General features: G+C 44.0%; 1 protein-coding gene across 2 annotated transcripts in view; it reads right to left on the bottom strand.

The window, feature by feature from the left end:
* Positions 1-19,379, bottom strand: part of LAMC2 (laminin subunit gamma 2) — a 64,126-nt gene that overhangs the window by 2,718 nt on the left and 42,029 nt on the right. For both annotated transcript variants that reach the window (XM_017524506.2, XM_017524507.2), the window contains 15 exons: positions 17,107-17,219; positions 15,920-16,138; positions 15,154-15,336; positions 14,235-14,480; positions 11,750-11,892; positions 10,509-10,665; positions 9,998-10,203; positions 8,317-8,396; positions 7,039-7,194; positions 6,189-6,333; positions 4,989-5,141; positions 3,891-4,005; positions 2,569-2,768; positions 1,945-2,103; positions 1,752-1,851 (listed from right to left, as the gene is read on the bottom strand). In XM_017524506.2, coding sequence (XP_017379995.1) covers positions 1,752-1,851; positions 1,945-2,103; positions 2,569-2,768; positions 3,891-4,005; positions 4,989-5,141; positions 6,189-6,333; positions 7,039-7,194; positions 8,317-8,396; positions 9,998-10,203; positions 10,509-10,665; positions 11,750-11,892; positions 14,235-14,480; positions 15,154-15,336; positions 15,920-16,138; positions 17,107-17,219 — 2,375 coding nt within the window. The remainder of the gene's footprint in view (positions 1-1,751; positions 1,852-1,944; positions 2,104-2,568; positions 2,769-3,890; positions 4,006-4,988; positions 5,142-6,188; positions 6,334-7,038; positions 7,195-8,316; positions 8,397-9,997; positions 10,204-10,508; positions 10,666-11,749; positions 11,893-14,234; positions 14,481-15,153; positions 15,337-15,919; positions 16,139-17,106; positions 17,220-19,379) is intronic.

The raw sequence follows: 19,379 nt of genomic DNA, 5'->3' as shown, positions 1-19,379 counted from the left end.
GCATGAGTTACTAGAAAACAGTATGAGCATTAGAGGCAAAAAGATCTCAGTCTGGATCCTGCCTCTACGATTTACTATGTAACCGGATGTTACTAACATCTGAGCCTCAGTTCAGTCCTTCATGAAATAAAATAATAAGAACGATAAAACCCACAGTAGAGGACTTTTACAAGACAAATGATATTACACCATGAAAACACCTGGCATGGTACCTGACACCTAGTAAATGTTTAATAGCACCCATCCACCCTGCTCTCCCTACTCTCATATTCTCTTTGAAGGGCTCATTAGTGTCATTGACTTTTTTCAGAACACTAAAAAATGCTGCTAAAGTTTCAATTGGGGAGGTTTTTGTTTTTTCTTCTTTATTTCCTTTTTTTTCCTCAATCCTCTGAGGGCATTTTACTCTTTTGGGCTCATTGGATCACAAAGCAGACCCAAGACTATAACAGCACAGATGATATTGGCCTCTCAGGGTATTGATGACACCCACAGAAAAATCCAGTTTTAAAGTTGTTCGGCTGAACTGGAATAGTGGAGCCAAGCCTTTTCCTGAATGTCATTAGAATCTGTGACCAAATCCCTAGTTCCATATCTGCTGCAGTCCAAGCTTGATAAAATAGTCCAAATGAGGGTTTGATGTCAGCTCTATCTAAATCCAGAAGTTTAACCAAAATCAGTTGTCTTTTTGGAGTCATCCTGTAGGGAAACCTGATTTTCTGCCATCAGATCTTCCTAAAATTATCTCATGAGCCTACAATCATCACATTTCTTCCAGGTTATTTACCCACGCAGTTCCTTTATCTTACTGGTTACATCAAGGTATAACATTGGTCTGGGGAGGAAAATTTAGTAGAATCGGCAAGTGAGTCTTTTTTTTTTCTTTTCTATTTCTTTTTTTGAGACAGAGTCTCACTCTGGTGCCCAGGCTGGAGTGCAGTGCCGTGATTTCAGCTCCCTGCAACCTCCGCCCACCAGGTTCAAGCAATTCTCCTGCCTTAGCCTCCAGGGTAGCTGGGATTATAGGCGCCCACCACCATGCCTGGCTAATTTTTGTATTTTTAGTAGAGACAGGGTTTTACCATGTTGGCCAGGCTGGTTTTGAACTCCTGACCTCGGTGATCCAACCGCTTCAGCCTCCCAAAGTGCTAGGATTACAGGTGTGAGCCACCACAACCAGCCGGCAAGTGATTCTTGACTTCACAGACTGGGAGACTCTTCCTTCACGTCTTTCCAGCTACCACTCTACTGCCTTAGAGCAGCCTCCTTTCATTTCTCTCCTCAATTATTTCAACAATATCCTAAGTGGTCTCAACCTGCCTTCTGTCTAACCCCCCTTCAAACTCTCCTCCACTTGGCTGCCCTAGTGATCTTTCTGAAATATACAGCGGTGATGTTATTCCTCTGCTTAAAACTGTCCACTGGCTTCTCAGGATCCAGGCCAGACTTCTTAGCAGGATTCCCAAGCTGTCTTGTGTTCTATGAAGTTGGTTGTATACATGCGGTTCTTTGGCCCACAGACCTTTACCCCCAAGTGCAATAGGTATTCAGTGACCCATCTTCACAATGGTAAAATGGGGTCCTATAAATGTAAGGGAACATGCCCAAAGTATCTGGGCCTGGAAACAAAGCACATTTACTGATATTTTTAAGGAAAGCTGAGAGTCCCCTTCACTGAGAATAGGTATAGTGAGTGTTCTGGAGCAAAGCCCTGGAGCACTGGGCTGGAAGGCTGTGTGTACTTCACATACCCATCAGATGCAGGAGGCCGTCCAATGTGTTGAGCGTGTCTTGGATTGTAACTCCGGCTTTCTTGGCTCTGGCATCAACTCTCTGGGCTTCTGTAATCACCTGAGGACACATAAACACAAAACAGCCTTGAAAAGGTATTTTCCATGTTGACAAGTTGAAAGGGATCTCCCGTGGAAAGCAACAGGAACTCACCATCTGTACTGTGTCCATATTCGCGTCAAACTCCAGCTCCTTCCTTTCCAGCTCTCCTTCCACTTCCCTCATCTCACTCTTTAGAGAGGCCAGTCCCTTTTCCATGGCCAAGGCTCCATCTGCTGTCACATTGGCTTCCAAGTTCAGACTCCCAATCTCCTGAGAGAAGAAAAGGAGCCAGGGACGGAAGGAGAGATAGGGGTGAGGCACAAAAACATCCTAAAGACAACGGTAGAAAAAATACAGCTGCAGCCGGTCCCTGATGGAGTAAGATAGATGAATAATGAGAGAATCCGACTCGGGGACACACCCTTTGCCAAGTTCTGCCTCAAACAAGCTAATTTGGGGGTATGTTTTTAGGGACTAGGAAGGTCAGGACCAAGACACTGCCTCCCTCTCAGTTCAGTGTTCACCAAATGTTGAACAGAGTTAGGAACCATTTGGGAAAACCCAGAGGGCAAGAAATATCATTCTCTGTCAAGAATCTTTGCTGCCATGATCTTTTAATCTGGGGCTGCCATGGGCCACAACAGGGGTCAAAATAAGCTCAATGCTCTCCTTCCTTCCATACCACCCTCGTGTTTGGTGCTACTGGCACCAAAACACATGTCGATTTCTCTTTACCTTTTCTATGTCACTGGAAATCTCCAGCGCCTCCCCTGCCTCATTCTTTGCCCTCTGCGCATCAGCAGCAGCACTCCCCAGGGCTCTTTCTGCTTGCTGTGTCTTGTCACTGGCATCTGCCACCTTCTGGCTGATGTAGGAGAGTCTCTTCATGGCTTCTTCGGCTTCTGCTTTTCTATCTTCCACCTGCAGGTCAAACTCTAAAATGAAGAAATTAAAAAAAACTGCCATGAAGACGAAAGCAAACTTACAAATAAGTGAAAAAGGCTGACATTGTAAAAAAAAATTCCTGAAAGAGTGTTATTACTGACTGGGGATGAGGGTGTGGGAAGTTGCAGCTGGAATTAACTTTCTTATCTAAGAGAAAGCATCATCATCATCATCATCATTATTATTATTATTATTATTACTAGAGATGGGGTTTCACCATATTGGCCAGGCTGGTCTCGAACTCCTGACCTCAAGTGATCTACCCACCTCAGCCTCCCAAAGTGCTGGGATTACAGACGTGAGTCACTCTGCCCAGCCAAGAAAGCATCCTAAAAGATGCATTGGAAGGGTTATAATTATTCCTTTGCTTAGAGAAACCAACAATCAGCCTGCCCTGAGTTCTGCAGCACTGCAAGTGTATCAAAACTGCAGAGTGGATCAGATTCAAGTAGAATCTTTGAAGCCCAAAGCATCACGCGAGAGCTTTAAGCCCGAAGCTCCAATGATAAGAATTGGGGTTAGGTTTGAATGGGTAGAAAGGTACTTTCCATGAAGAAAATTCCAAGATTTTAGAAATGTTTCTTTTTTGTGTTTTAGTGAAGAAGCCTGAAATTTTAGGTCTCTGCAAGACACAAACCCAAATCTCCTGGGATCTAGATGCAGTGACAAAGGTTTCTCTGTTACCACCACAAAGAAACATATCAGTTCCATACTGGAACAAACCAGACTACAAAGGAAAAGGAAAAACGTTTGCACAGTAGTGGTATGTTGCATCTGTGAGGGACCCTGGAGATCACAGAGTTTAATCTTGTCTCTTTAAAGGGGAAGATACTAGGTTCTTAAAAGGTCATGTGACTTGCCTATGGTCACACATCTCGTCTGGCCTGGTCAGGTGGCCCCGCAGAGATCAGAACTCAAGGCTTCCGACATCTAGCTCTATTATTACTACTACATTAAATAGTAATGTGCTAACATTTTCTTTAGAAAGATATTTACTATCTATTAATATCCCAGTATATCTGCCACTTAGAGAGATATATGAGAATTCAAAGGAAATCAGTCATGGCTATACCCTTAAAATACACGAGTGACCTGAACCATGAAGTACTAACCTCTGAGGTTTTTAAGGATGCTCTCAACTTCATAAAAAGTGGCATTGCCCATACTTAGTGCTTCTTGTGCTCTGTTTTTAGCAAGATTGGCACGGGAAAGCAGCTGATCTGATTTCTGTAAAAAGGCAGACAGAACAAGATTAGAGGAAATACATTCCTGCTGGCAAAATCACTCTTACACATTTCTCTTCATGACAGCAGATCGCTGTGATTCACTGCAGAGTCTGGGGGTGCTGTAGCAAACCCCTCTACAATCTGGGACAAAGCAAACTTTGTAAGTCCACAACACATTCCGTATAGAGAACGGTCAAACTCTAGTCTACCATCAGGAACAGGAATAGTTTTATAAATCAAAATTTTTAACTTTAGATATTTCCTGAAGCCAAATAGTAGATTGAACTAGACGAAAATTAGACCCAAGAGGCCTAGGTCCTATTCCTAGGTTTGAGGGCTGACTCAGTGGATGGAGCTGAGCTAATCATACCAAGATCTCTGCATCTCTGCATTGTGCATTTATCCAGTAATAGGTTTAATATGGGAGAAATTCTTTCCAGAGACTAGGATTGGGGTTAAAGAACAAGGAAACGGATAACGAGAAGGCTAAATACTCTTCCCACTCTAAAACAGGAACGGTCAACATGGAGACAAAGCTGAACGGTTGAACAATATTATGGCACCACCACAAGCAGTGACTTCATTGTTAATTTTTCCAGAAACAGGGTCTTGCTCTGTCACCCAGGCTGGAGTACAGTGGAACACTCATGGCTCACTGCAGCCTCGAGCTCCTAAGCTCAGGTGATCCTCCCGCCTTAGCCTCTCAAGTAGCTAGGACTATAGGCATGTGTCACTATGCCCAGCAATTTTTTTTATTTTTTATTCTTTGTAGAGATGGGGGCCTCCCTATGTTGCCTATGCTGGCCTCAAACTCCTGGGTTCAAGTGATCCTCCTGGCTCAGCCTCCGAAAATGCTGGAATTAGAGGGATGAGCCACCCACCATGCCTGGCCAGAGAGCTTTTGATTATTCTTCTTGCCATATGTATTCATATGGTAGGCATTCGATACATGTTTATTGAGCAAATGAATTAACAAAAGAATACCTCTCTCCCATTCTTTCCATTCTGTAAGAGCTGCTGTATTTCTTCTTCCCAGTTTCCCAGATTCTTTTGTGCACGCTTGAGCACATCCATATGCCTGGTCACCAGGCTTGAGAGCGAATCAGCTTTTTGTTTGATCCTCTTTACTTCTTCTGCCTGTGAGCCCAAAGAAACCAGGAAGTCTGACTTTCTGCTTACGAGTTACCAGGCCAGCCTTGTTAGGACCTGGCACCATTGTTTGAAAATAGCAACAGCCTTAAGAAGCCAAGAAAATAGTCACTAGCCATCCAGACCCAAAACCTAACAGAAATGAGCCAGTATGCCCAATGAAAGTAAGGCAGTAGGTTATCCAAATGTCAAACAGGCTTTGTCTCTGTTCTTTTTTAATTTTTTAATGTTTACATGTTAGTTTATATATTCATGGGAACATATATCCATGGGAATTGTGAATTTTTTTCTGTAGGTAGTAAACAAAATCTTCTTAATCTAATAAGTTTGCAATTGTTAAGGGAAACGATGGCAGAAACAATGTAAAACTTTTGAGAACAAGTCATCTCAGAGTGGCTGTACATAGGGATATTCTATAGGTTGGACTTAAGTATAAATAATTTCCCACAGGTTTCAACAGTCCCCAGAACTAAGGAAGAGATATAAAACTTTTTTTTTTTTTGAGGCAGAGTTTTGCTCTTGTCACCCAGGCTGGAGTGCAATGGTGCTATCTCAACCCACTGCAACCTCCACCTCCAGGGTTCAAGTAATTCTCCTGCCTCAGCCACCCAAGTATCTGGGATTACAGGCACCTGCCACCACATCCGGCTAATTTTTTGTATTTTTAGTAGAGATGGGGTTTTGCCATATTGGCCAGGCTGGTCTCAAACTCCTGACCTCAGGTGATCCACCCGCCTTGGCCTCCCAAAGTGCTGGGATTACAGGCATGAGCCACTGCACCTGGCCATATATAAAACTTTTAGCCAGTAATAGGTTTAATATGGGACAAAGCCTTTCCAGAGACTAGGATTGGGGTTTAAGAACAATCATATGAGATATGAATAATGAGAAGGCCAAATACTCTTCCCACTCTAAAACAGGAATGGTCAACATGGAGAAAAAGCAGAATGGTTGAACAATATTATGGCACCGCCAGAGAAGAAAGTATTGATAGCACTCCTTCTGTAATCAAGCACACAGGCCAGATACCCTCACCTGAATGGATTGATCATTGAGTCCCTGAAGCTGAGACACCGAATCCAGGAGACGGAGACTGTGCTGATAAGACCTGTCTGCTTCAATTTCCGCTTGAGTGGCCTCCCTTGTCAACTGCTGGGCCAAGGACTTGGTTTTCTCCAATCTAGTGTTGGGGGTGGGGTGAGGAGGGATTGGTAATAAAAAGAGGACTTTGAAAATTCTTTTTTTTTTTTTGAGACAGGGTCTTATTCTGTTGTCCAGGCTGGGGGCAATGGCACAATCACAGCTCACTGCCACCTCATCAGCCTCCCAAGTAGCTGGGACTACCAGTGTGAGCCACCGCACCTGCCCCACCCCCCCATACACTTTTATTAAATAAAAGCAAAATTTCACTCTGTTGTCTTTAAAGTACGTAGTTGAAATAACCAGAAGAACCAAACAAAACTACTTATCGGATATGTGTCCCCTCCACTAAACATAAGCCTTTTCATTTACACAGATTAGGTAAGAAAATTTCAATCCCAAGTTCTGCACTTCTTGATAACAGAAATGTATTATATTATTTTTTCATATTTTTATATCTCCTCATGCCATCAGATGGGTTTACTCTCACCCTTCAAACACCAGAGGGTGACTATATCTCCAAGTGTTGTCATCTCAATCAAAACATAAATTTTATTCAGACGAATGAATCTTTTCTTCTTCCAGTCTTAAAGATAACTGCTTTTCCCCAAAGTAAAACTCTCGTGCCTCTTATTATCATTAACAATATATTTTTATGGCCAACATGGTGCCCCTCAAGTACTAGCATTATACCCTGCGAGTATCCAAGGTATACTGATCCACACGAGGACCCGTAGGAACGTACTTTCCCACAAGCCCTTGCACCACAGCATGGTCCGGGCTGCTGCCTCCGCTTCCGCCTCCTTCAGCCAGTGCCCTGCGCAGCAATGAGAGGGCTTGTTTGGAATAGTCCTCAGTTTCCCTTGTCAGTTGCTCCATGTTACTGCCTGACTCAACGTGGCTGAAAGGATTAAAAACAAAAGAATAAGAGTTTTCACAGCAAAGGGCTTCCTTTCAGTTGTTCAGTTAAACGAAGGGCAAGGAGCACGGGAGCTGGTTTGATTCAGAAAATCCCTACAGAACTGACCCAAATGATATGGAATTAGAGGTGCTATCAAGAAGCAGAAGATGATTTGGAGAATTCGCCTCGTGTCATAGACCTTGTAGTGATCTTTTCCGTTTATGGCATAATCATTGGAGGCGCGGAGCGGGGTGAGGGGTGGAGATGGGTGGGAGCAGTCTCGGGTGATAAAACACTGCGTCTGTCAGCTGTTCACTGCAGGAAGAAACCTCTAGGTCTTATTTCACTCAGGATCCAACCCCTGCTCACTTTTCCTTCAACTCTAAACTGGGGCCACCACTAGGGGGACAAAGCATGTCTATAAAGGTTTCCTGGGTACTTTTGATTCCTCCTGGTTCTAAAAAGTGCTTTTTAAAAGGACCTCAAAGAAACAAAATAAAACAACAAGCTCAAGAGGCAGCTCATGTTACAAATACACAAATCAGCCCTCTTCCGCAGACTGAATTCCACTTGGGATTAACAGAGCCTGCCACCCTGCTGAGCACTCTGCTACCAGCAAACCTCTTAAACACCATAGGATTTCTAGTCAGAGCCAAGGATGAAGGGAGCTGCGTGTTATCATTGGGGCCCTGCAGAGCCGGTTTTCAGGAGGAAGTTCTCCCCTGCAGTCTTGGCCCCCACAGGCTAACAAACAACTCGTTGCTACTTGTTCCCAGGCTTGGTGTGGGAGTCCCTGCAAGCTGCAGAGCTTTCTCTTCCAAGGGCTGATTCATTTCACGTGGCCCGAGGAATCACATCTTGACATACACCACAGTGGTACTGTGAGTCATAAGTGGGAAAGAAACACCCTCACCCCCAACTCCTGCCAAATGACCCTGCCCAGTGGCCACTTACATACAGTAAAACCCAAGTGGTTAAAAACTGGTTTCAGGGTAGGCAATGGCTGCAAAGGGGACCGAAGAGAATAAATATGATGCTTGCATCTTGAATACCCTACAGTCTCATTCAAGCCTGGCCTTGCAGAGAGGGCTTAAAGCAGAGGTGCCCTCTAATGCTGCTCACCTTTCTGCTAATCTTGTGGCCTCCTGAGCCAGACTTTTAAAGCCATTTGGCCCCACGTAGTGGTCTGAGGCAGGAATGTTCTGTGGGAAAAGAAGAATTGGTTAAGGCTTTGCACTTGGCCATGGAACTTAAGCAGGTACAGTATCTGTCCTGTCAGAACCACTTGTCATTAGCCACATAGGGTTCCACACCCCGACACTTACGCCATGCCTCTATTCACCATTATCATTCTATTTTTAAAAAGTATGTTTAGGGGCCGGGCGCGATGGCTCAAGCCTGTAATCCCACTTTGGGAGGCCAAGGTGGCGGATCACTGGAGGTCAGGAGTTTGAGAACAGCCTGGCCAACATGGTGAAAACCTATCTCTACTAAAAATACAAAAATTAGCCTGGCGTGGTGGTGGGCACCTATCATCCCAGCTACTTGGGAGGCTGAGGCAGGAGAATCACTTGAACTCAGGAGGCGGAGGTTGCAGTGAGCTGAGATCACATCACTGCATTCCAGCCTGGGCAATAGAGAGAGACTCAGTCTCAAAAAAAAAAAAAAAAAGTATGCATAGACAAGAACAAAGAAATTCAAGTTCAAAAAAAGTCTTTATGTAGATATAGATGCATTAAAATATATACAGATTTAAATATCAAAAAAAAAACAACCAAAAAACAAAGTAAAACAAAAATTCTTTTCCTGCTGGGAGCCAAAAAAAAAATTAAATATATATATATATATATATATATATATATGTACTTATTTTTATATGTATTTAAAGTCCAGTAGAATATATTCCAAGTTTTAACAGTAGTTATTTGATAGTAATGGGATCAGAGAATTTTTCTTTATTTTCTACAATAAACATTTTTGTAATAAGAGAAACAATCAATACACATTATTTTTAACATGACTTCCTCATTAGAGTATCTGATTATCATTCCATTTCCTCTATTCATCTTCCACCCATCCATTTACATTATTATTACCATAGCTTTCTTTATGCAGAAATAGAAGAGTGCTCAATCAAATCTCTCCCTCCTACCACACTACAAACTGCATTAAGAAAATCATACTGGCAACATTTTTTTTTCTATTTTCAAAACCATGTCTTTATTGGGCTCCTTTCTTCCCTCCCTCCCTCCCTCTGTCCTTCCTTCCCTTCCTTCTTTCCTCCCTCCCTCCCTTTCTCCCTTCCTTCCTTCCTTTTTTCCTTCCTTCCTCATTCCCTCCATTCCTTCCTCCCTTCTTTCTTCCTTCTTGCCTTCCTTCCCATTCATTCATTCATTCACTAATTTATTCATTTCTTTATCCATTCATCCATGCAGCAGATATTTACCACAGCTATACAATGTGCTGTAGGCCGAGAATGCAAATATGAACTAAAGTAAATCCTGCCCTCTGGGAGCTAACAAGCTAGGAGATAGACAGAAAGGAGGTGAGGCAGGGCCAAGATGAGGATGTAGTTAGAAATAAATGAACTAGGGAGAAGAACATAGTGCAGTAAAATGGAAAATTGCAGAAGGCCAAAGACATAAATAGATGTGACTGTTGCAAGGAAGAGAAGTCCAACCACCTGTCAGGTAGACTAGAAGAAGAAAGAGAGTCAGTGAGAAAGAAAGTGAGTCAGTGAGATATACAAGTAGATCTCCCAACACAGCAGTAATTCTCAATACCCTAGCCCAGCAAAACCTACAGTGTTTCTTAGGGAAGCTTCATTTTCTGCCAAGCTCAGCTGCATCTGAATGATGAGCCTGCGAGTATCCTGAACTTGGTTCTGATACTGACTTCCCAGGGCTTGAACTCTTTCCACAGTCATCTTGAGGTCATCCAGGCGACTCTGGTAGCTGTTCTCTTGGCTCCTCACCTTGGCCAACTGGAGACCAAGGGATCTGCTAGCACCTGAACACAAAGAAGGAAAGAGCATGAGCACTTTCTAGGTCAGCACAGAGTTAGCAAACATAAAGGAGGGTTGGCTGGCTATGGCAAAATGACAAAAACCCAACAGAGAAATGCATGCAACCGTTCTTTTATCTCTATCATTCAGGCCCCAGGAGGAATGTCACAGACAGTCCTTCCACTTCTGCAAGGGCTGGGTGGAGCTATCTGCTGAACTGGTATCCATAGAAGATTCTATGACCTTGCAAAGCCATTCCTGCTAGGACTAGTAATTTTCTCCTGTCTGAAAGGAAGTTGGCCTTCATCACCTTCTGAAATCTGCGCTTCTCTCAGAATGTCCCGAAGGGCCTGCTCAGCCTGCTGCATCCTGCCTTCCAGCTCTGTATCAGGCACTGCTCCACCACCACCCTGAGCCTTCGAAATCAGGGCCTCCATTCTTTGAAGCTGCTGCATGAACTGATCCATCTGAAACCACAAAGGAAAGATCCGAGCAAAGCATGGAGACCACATACCCAAGGGATAGTCCAATACCAGGTACCCAGGGGATGATACTAAAAGTCCAGAAATGCATAGCATGTCACTGTGGTTAAAATTTTAGACCCTGGGGCCTAGAGTCTTTGAGTTTGAATCCTGGCCTCCTACTCACTAGTTGTATGACCTTGGGCAAGTCACTTTTTTAATCTATAAATTAGGATAATGAAAATAAGAATAGTATCTCGTAAAGTTATTACTTGGACTACCTGAGTCAGCATCTGTAAAGTTCAGGCTTTACTGTGTAGTTAATATTTGTAAAGTGAAAGGAGTTGCAAGCTAGAGACAAGAGAGCAGTGCCTGAAACAAAGGAAATGAATAAAAGTCTTGTTAAATAGATCAGTTCAAAGACAACTGGAGTTTGTTCTACATTTAGAGTTCTGTTTGGGCCTTTGTCTTCCCTAACCCTCACTCCAGGAAAAAAATAGTTAATAATTAACAACAACATCAAGTTCATTCTTCTCTGGAATTCAAATGAGAAGTTTCCAGAGGCCATTCCTATTTGGAAAGCCTTGACACTTTCTGGACTCTTGATATCTTTTATGTTTATGTTTTTCTTCATTTATTTTATAAAGACATCTGTTGAAAAATAATCAAGCTGGAAAGTGACATATTACAGTGGGGAGAGCACTGAATTCAGTTAGGGGACATGGGTGGGATTCCCAGTTCTACCTAGCTATATCACTTTGAAAAATTTCAAGTATTTTGAGACTTTATTTGACCAATGAAACCAAGATCAGAGTACTTTTCCTTTTAACTCAACTAAGTTGTCATGAGTACCAAATGAAATAGTATCTGCAAAAGAGATTTTGAAAATGGTACATATGAGAACATAAACCTGAAGTATTATCATTATATGGAATTTTTTTTAATACAGCATTTTTTAAAGAAAGAAGTAGTAATCACCACTCCCATCCTTAGGAGACTAGGAGGGTCCGAGATCTGTGACAGAACCACCCAGTGGACGCTTAGGAATTTGATTCTGTGGGGTTGGGATGGCAAGGGGAAGAATGCATACCTGAATCTTCACTTGATTATAGCAAGTTGGACAGCTGAATGCTCCATGCTCACAGTTGGGGCCACCAAATCCTGGCTTGCAAACACAGGTGCCATCACCTCGACACTCTACAGGCTCGGAGCCTATGGGGTTGCAGTTGCAAGCTAGAGACAAAAGACAGACAGATGGAGCATTCACATCCAACTAGTCTAGAGACTGGAGGTAGAGCAAAGATACAAGGAAGGAGATCAAGTCTCCAGCAGCAGAGAATCCTTCTTTGCCCTTGTCAATGCGACTTGTGTGAGAGTTGTCTCTTGACTGTGCCTCCATGCAACTTCTTAATACAAATGGGTCTTAGGAATCATGTGGAAGGTTTGCTTGGTGTGTGTGGATGCCTGCAGATTACAGCCTTTCTGGCAGCACTCATTTTCCTCCCCGTTAAACTGAAAGCCTGTTAGTATTCCACAGGCACTCTGGCTTTGCTTTCAAGGCAAATAACATTTCTTCTGGGCCCATTACGTGCTGGATGTGGACATCTCCCTCTATTCTGCAGATGAGGAATGTGAGCTCAGAGAAGTTGAGTAATTTGCCCAAGGTTACGTAGCAAATAAATGGCAAACTACAATAAGAGCTCAGGAAGAGCCAGTGTTCTTTCCTCTGTTCTATGGCCTTTGGTGTGGGAAACACAGTAAGAAAGCAATACCTTTACTCATCAATCAAACTGATTACACCAGGTTCTGTTACAGAAGTTAAGAATATGACAGTGGGTGAGACTCTTCTCTGATGATTTCCGTGATTCTCTGGGTTCTATCTTCAGTGCTCACAAAACACTGATTACATATCTAAGTGTGCTATTATTTGCATACATATTTGTGTATCTCCCTTATTATCATACAGATTCTTCGAGAGCTGGGAATGACTTATTCATTATTACAGCCTCAGTATCTAGGTCCACATTGGATACATGGTATGTACTTGATAAAGGACAGTTGAGTGAAGAAATGTATGGTGTAAAGCCAATGAAATCTTTGTTAGTAACCTAGAATTACAGCTAGATTTAAAGACAGAATATAGTTAGAATAATAACTCGAATTATAGTGTTTAGAGTGAGCTTTCTTGTATCCACCACTTTGAGTTAAATGTTCATCATATATATGAGAAACTGAGGCTCAGAGGGATTAATTGGCATAATTAGCATTATAATAGGGATGTCACAAGATTGGATCTGAACTCAGTACTGATGTCATATGGACTTTTCCTCTCATGAGGTGTTTTCTAGAACATCACGGCTAACCTGGAGGTTCGGGTCTGGGCTGGTCTGGCCCAGAATTGCCCAGGGGATTTGTACCTTTAAGTAGAAGCCTCAGGTTGCAGTTCTCAAGCACTTCAAGGTGGAGACTCTAGTGTGATTAGAAGGCTGTGAGCTTCATGCAAATCTCTGGGTCTTTATGAGGAACCAAGAGTCTTCCAACCTGGGTGTCCAGAGTGGCTCTAGACTTTTTTTTGTTTGTTTTCTTTTGAGATAGAGCCTTGTGCTGTTGCCCAGACTGGAATGCAGTAACACTATCTTGGCTCACTACAACCACTGTCTCCTAGGTTCAAGAGATTCTCGTGCCTCAGACTCCTGAGTATCTGGGATTACAGGCACCCATGACTGTGCCCAGCTAATATTTGTATTTTTAGTAGAGATGGGGTTTCACCACGTTGGCCAGGCCAGTCTCGAACTTGCAACCTATGTGATCCACCTGCCTCATGCTTCCCAAAGTGCTCGGACTACAGGTGTGAGTCACCATGCCTAGCCCCACTCTGGACTTTATAGTCAGAGTAAACAGACTCCTGAGTTCTGGGCACCAAGGTCTGTGGGGCAGACCAGCTCCTCTAGAACTTAATTTGCCTCTAGAATATAACATGTGCAAAGATGGAAGGAAGAGCTGGGCAGGAGGACCAGTCTGCACATTCCTGCTTTGATCTGCAGCAGCCCTGAGGAATGCTCCACCATAGCTGCTGCTTTGAAGCCGCCTTGTTAGGAGAACTTTCGACTGTTACCTTTCTATACATCAATTACGATGACTTCCTGAAAGTCTCAAACTGCCTTACCGCCCACCGCCCTCCCTACCTGAGTTTGTTCAGGCTTAGTCTCCAGTCATTCATTACTCTCCTACAACAGGTCTGGCAGCCACTTCCCTGCCTCCCTGCCTTGGGATTGGGCTTAGGATGTTGGCCCCTTGTTATCTCCTCTTCCACGCAGGAATGTAAACCTGACCTTTTTCACTTCTCCCACCTAGCTTTAACCCAGCTCTGTCTTCCAGAGCCTGGCCACAGGGGAAACCTGTCTGAAGGCCTTTGACAAGTGAAGAAAGGCCCAGGGTGCTCATGGGCCAGTTTGGTCAGAGAACCAAAGTAACATCACAATATGAACTGCCATTGCCCCTGCTCAGGTGGCAAGCAAGCACATATGGGCACAGGCACACACTGTAGACACAGCCTGCCTGGGGTACAGTCCTACCTCGGCACTTGTCTGCTGGGTTGGGAGCCAGTGGGTCCCCAAAGTAGCCTGCTTTGCACTGGTCACAGTAGATGCCGGCTGTGTTGTGGATGCACTTCAAACACCTGCCTGTCAGCCGGTCACAGTTCCCAGAGGCACTGGGGTCCACGTTGTTGTTGCATTGACAGGGCTGACAAGGCCTCACTGGGCCATGTTCACCAAAGGGGTCTCCAAAGTAGCCATCAGCACAGAGCTCACAGCGGGCACCTGGGAAGGAACAAATGACCAAGCCCAGGCTGACATCCATCCATCGGGAGCAAGGCCAGATGCAGAGGCCTAAAGTTGCAAGTCACCCTCTAGAAGAGCCAGAGAAGTGTGCTTCCCCAGGGACCCCAGAACAAAGCCCGCAGGAGCGAGCAGGCAGTCAAGGCCGCACTGGCCCCCTCACTCCATGCCCACCGCAGGTTGCAGAACACAGCAGCGCCACTAGGAGGCTCACCTAGCTGGCTGGGGAAAAGCCGGCAGCTCCACAGAAGTAGTAAGGTTTTGAGCAATACCCCCAAGGCTGAAGAATCCATTCTTCTTTCAGACCGCCCAGCAGAAGGATGTGACATTTAAGAGGTCGCTAAGTTTTCCCTCTTTATCTTAGATCATTAAGAAACAAACCATGTGCTTGGTCTGAAAATGTCATCTTCTAGTGACAAACCTCTCAAAACAGGTTTAGATGTTTTCTCCCATAAGTGCACTCTGCTTTTGCTTAATCCAGTTCATTTCTTGGGCACCACAGTATCTTATCTTTAAGATATTATCTTTAGAGTGAGCACATTTAGGTGAACCCTAAGTCGATATAATTTCCTAGAAATTCCTCGGAAGCTATTTCCATGAATTCATGGCATGAGGACAAGAAGAGGCAGGTGGCAGAGCAGACCGATGGCCTTACCTGTGACCCCAGGAGGGCAGTTACTGCACACCACCTCCTCTGTCTCTGGCATCACTGAGCAGCTGAACCCATTATGACAGGGACATGGCTTGCAGCTGCGGGGGTCATGTGGATCATTGTAGAAACCAATTGGGCAGTCAGCACACTCAATGTCAGGATTCTCATCCCCTGAATAACAATCTCCTGGGGGTAGAAGAAGAGTGGAGAGGCAGAAAAGTGAGCAGGGTCAGACAACACATTTCTTGCAACATGGGTCAGAGTGTAGAATATCAAAGCTGTCCTTTTTGAAGCTTTCCCCAAAGTGCCTGAGCAGTGGCATTCAGAACCAAATCTAAACACTGCCAAGACTCTGAATCTCACCTCACTCCCCTGTGCTAAGGAGACACCCCCTTGTTTTACTCCATAACTTAACAGTGCTCCCCACGTTCTCTGTGGCCTGACACCATTTGTCCGCACATTCATTTAGACCCGGACTTGTCTTTGATCTCCCCACACAATTCTTGCAACTTGACACCAACTCCCCTACCCAGCACTGAACCATGACGACCATTTCCTGTAACCTGGCACCTTGCTCATAACCTTGAGGCATTTCCACAATGAATAGGATTGAGTGTAATAAGGCACCATGTCCATCTTCCCTGACTCTAGCTCTGCTCTCCTTAATCCTTTCCCACCTCTGATGTGAGTTCAGCCATGGTCTTTCTTACACAGCTCTCTCTCTTCCACAGGACACCCAGCCACCTGGTCCAGGTGTCATTTCACTCACCTGTGTCTGGATCACAGGCCCCTCCCCCTTGGCAGTTACATGGAATACAGGTGCCAAAAGGCCCCAATCTCGCTGAATCTCTCTTGTAGCCAGAAGCACAATCCTGGCAGAACTGCCCCTTGTACCCAACAGGACATATACACTGTTCAACCCAGGGTGCCGGGGCTCCAGAAACGGGGCGGGCTGAAATCAGGGTCACATTGTCAATGTACCCAGTACCTGCAATCAAGAGAACAGATTAGAAGTTGCAAGTGGTACAGTCTAAAGATCTCAAGTCAGATCTCTCTTGGGATTTTATTTTTCTTAACTTCCTAACAAAGACAGGTGGTGTTCATACATCATGCCATGTAGAGAGGTATAGCAGTCTCCCGTTGTGACTGAGCACACAGGCTCTGGGGTCAGAAAACCCAGGGCTTAAATTCTGACTCTACCCTCACTAGCTGTGAAAATTGGGCAAGTCACCTAGCCTCTCCATGACTGTTTCCTCAACTATAGGCAAGAAGTAACAATGGTATCTATCTCCTATGTCTGTTGTGAAAATTAAATCAGACAATGCATATGTTATAATGTACCTGGCATACAGTAAGAGTCAATACATTGTTAGTAAACACCTTTCTGCTTCCGGCTTTATTTGCTGCATCAGTGACATAGAAATGGTGCATGCTAGCCGCACTTCCATTTTATGTGAGTGAGTGCAGAAAAGCTTAGGAACTCTTGTTATATAATTCAAATTGGTATTAGGAGAACCCAACATGTGAAGTTCAAACAAAGGGAATTAATAGAATACATGATGATCCAAACATGGTAGCATGGAGTATAATCTCAAAAGGAAAAGCTGCTCAAGGAATAAAAAGGACTGTGTTGTAGGTGCCATTTCCTAGCTAAGGAAATGCATCCACTTATTGTAGATTATCTTCCTCAGCTTTAATAAAAACTCAGTGGCCCTTTTAGCAAGGTTGCATCCATCATTCACTCTTCATTGGTACTGGGTGCTGTCATCTTTTTAGAGAAACAATTCTTTAAAAAAAAAACTTCCACAATGTAAAAATTTAGATTGAATCAAAGACTCTAAGTCAGAATCATCAAGTAACTTATCTACTTGTTTGGAGACTGCTACCACCTTAGAGAGCTGAACCAATTAAACTAAACCCTAAGAAGAGATAAATTAATTTTTCTTAGCCACTTACTGTATTCTCCATATGTAGCTCGGATGTGGAGGGCTGTGAGGTTCCGCAGTAACCTTCGATACTCAAAGTAACTCAGCTGGGGACTCCAATTACTGCTTGGATGCTCATTTAACCTGCATAATTTAAAATCAAAAGCTTTAAAAATCTGATTCTTATCACATACCTACCTGTTATAAATTATGCCTAAGGAGATGGGAACAGCTAAGCCCCTTTCCAGTCCTGCTTAGAAGCGGGCACAGGACTGGGAGCCACCTTTTGATAGGCATGTACTTGGACATTCCTCACTCCATGGGGAGGACAAACCCCAGAGGAAGTGACAGAGGGCATCCCTGTGCAGGAAGTCCAGATCCAGGGGTGACATCACCTGAGGCAATGTTGATCCCGAGTCCTCAGTCACCACTTTCTATTCTTGGCCATCCATAAGCTAGTATTAGAAACATCTCTGCATTCCTGAAGTTCTGATTCTCAAGAGCTAGCATTCATTTTTTTTTTAAATCATTTCTTTGTTATGTGAGCATATTTTACTTACTTTTTTCAAAAATCAGTTTCCACTTTTACATTGTCCACATATAATACTTTTTAATTCGGGGCTCACTGCAACATATCACCAGCCCCTGTGCTATTGTTCTAAATTTTGTTTTGTTTTTTACTAAAATATCCAGGAACAACCGTACCCACTTTCATTTTTCATTCACTGTTAGCATATTAACACTTCAGAAGACTGATTGAATCCTTTTGAAATAATTTACTAGAGAAAACATTGGTCATTTTTCTTTTTAATCTACTGAGAAAAGTGACAAGATATTATATCATCTCTTGGGTTGAATAATAGGAAGCTGTGTCAGGCTGGAGGACACAAAGACAACAGGAAGAAGTGATCACCAGCCAGCCAGGGGAGTCGGAAGACAAACAGTTACAGCTAGTGCTCAACTTACGACCACGGTTGGGACTGCGGACCAGTCGTAACATGATTTGGTCGTAAGTTGAGTAGGCTATATGTACAGTTGAAATGGTGCACGTGGAGATGGTAGTGCTGCCGGAAGCTGGTCTGCACTGTCGTACGCCCAGCTGGGCAACGTTTGCGCTGCCAGACATGGAGCAGTCGTGGCTAGCGATTGTGGTCATAAAGTCAAATGGTCGTAAGTTGCATAGGTGGTAAGTCGATCAATACCTGTATAATACAGGGCCACAAGTGCCATAACAAATGCATGCAGAGTGCCATGGAAACACGAGGTGACTGTAACTTTACTTGGGATTCTGAGACAAAGGAAGAACATGTAAGCTGAATCTCAAAGAGTAAGTTCGCCAAGCCTAGAAGGTGGGAATGGACATTCCAGGCAGGAGAGCTGTATGTGTGTGTATATATATCATTAGAACATGTATACTCGGATATTTGATACATTCTTTGTGTTCTGTGGGTCTTATTTTCCCTATTGCCATTACCTCTGTCCTGGGTTAGGCCCCCAGTCGCTCTCAATTGAGCCACTAAGAATGTGTTCTGATGGTCCAGTTAAGGGCCCTACCCAACTATCATCCATATGGTGCTTGTATTTGCACCTAGCCTTCATACCTGACAATCACACTTCTCAACAATCTCTCAATGGCTCTGCATCATCTTTCCAGCATGGATAAGGTCTAAGCTCCTTGACCCGACGTACAAGGCCCAACATGATGGGTCCTTTTCCAACCTTTGCAAACTTATCTCCCCATCTCCCCTAGACATGCTGTATTCCAGCCATAGATATTGCTTGCCAGTCCCCACTATAGTATGCCTTCTTGCATCCCCACATCTATTCATATGTGAAGGTTGCCCTTCTCTGATTTTTCTTCCTGGAAAAGCCCTATTGAAGGTTTTCCTGACTCCTCCAGGCAGAATTGGGCACTTTCCAAGACCCCATGAACATGCACCACCCCAAAGCAATTATCCTACTGTATTATGCTTGCTTCTTGACATGTTATATATCGTACTAGACCATGAACTCTTGGAAGGCAGAGACCATGTTCCATCTTTATTTCCCAGGCTCCAATGTGGTACTGAGCACTTAGTAGGCCCAGCTCCCTTCCCCAACCTCTCTGCAAACACCATGCAGAATTCCTGTTCTACACAATACCATACAATCCCTGTAGACACACACAAAGCCATCCATAAAGTCACGCCCCCCTCTCTCTCTGACCTCACTTCTCACTGCACTCCTCTCACCGACTTTAGGCTCTACCCATGCTCAACCACTTGGGAACTTTCTAAATGAGCAAAACTTCTTCAAGCATTGCAT

Source organism: Cebus imitator, unplaced genomic scaffold (assembly GCF_001604975.1).
Source record: "Cebus imitator isolate Cc_AM_T3 unplaced genomic scaffold, Cebus_imitator-1.0 Scaffold33, whole genome shotgun sequence".
NCBI lineage: Eukaryota > Metazoa > Chordata > Mammalia > Primates > Cebidae > Cebus > Cebus imitator.
Note: the sequence above shows the minus strand (reverse complement) of the source record. Positions and strands in the feature narration are given on the sequence as shown.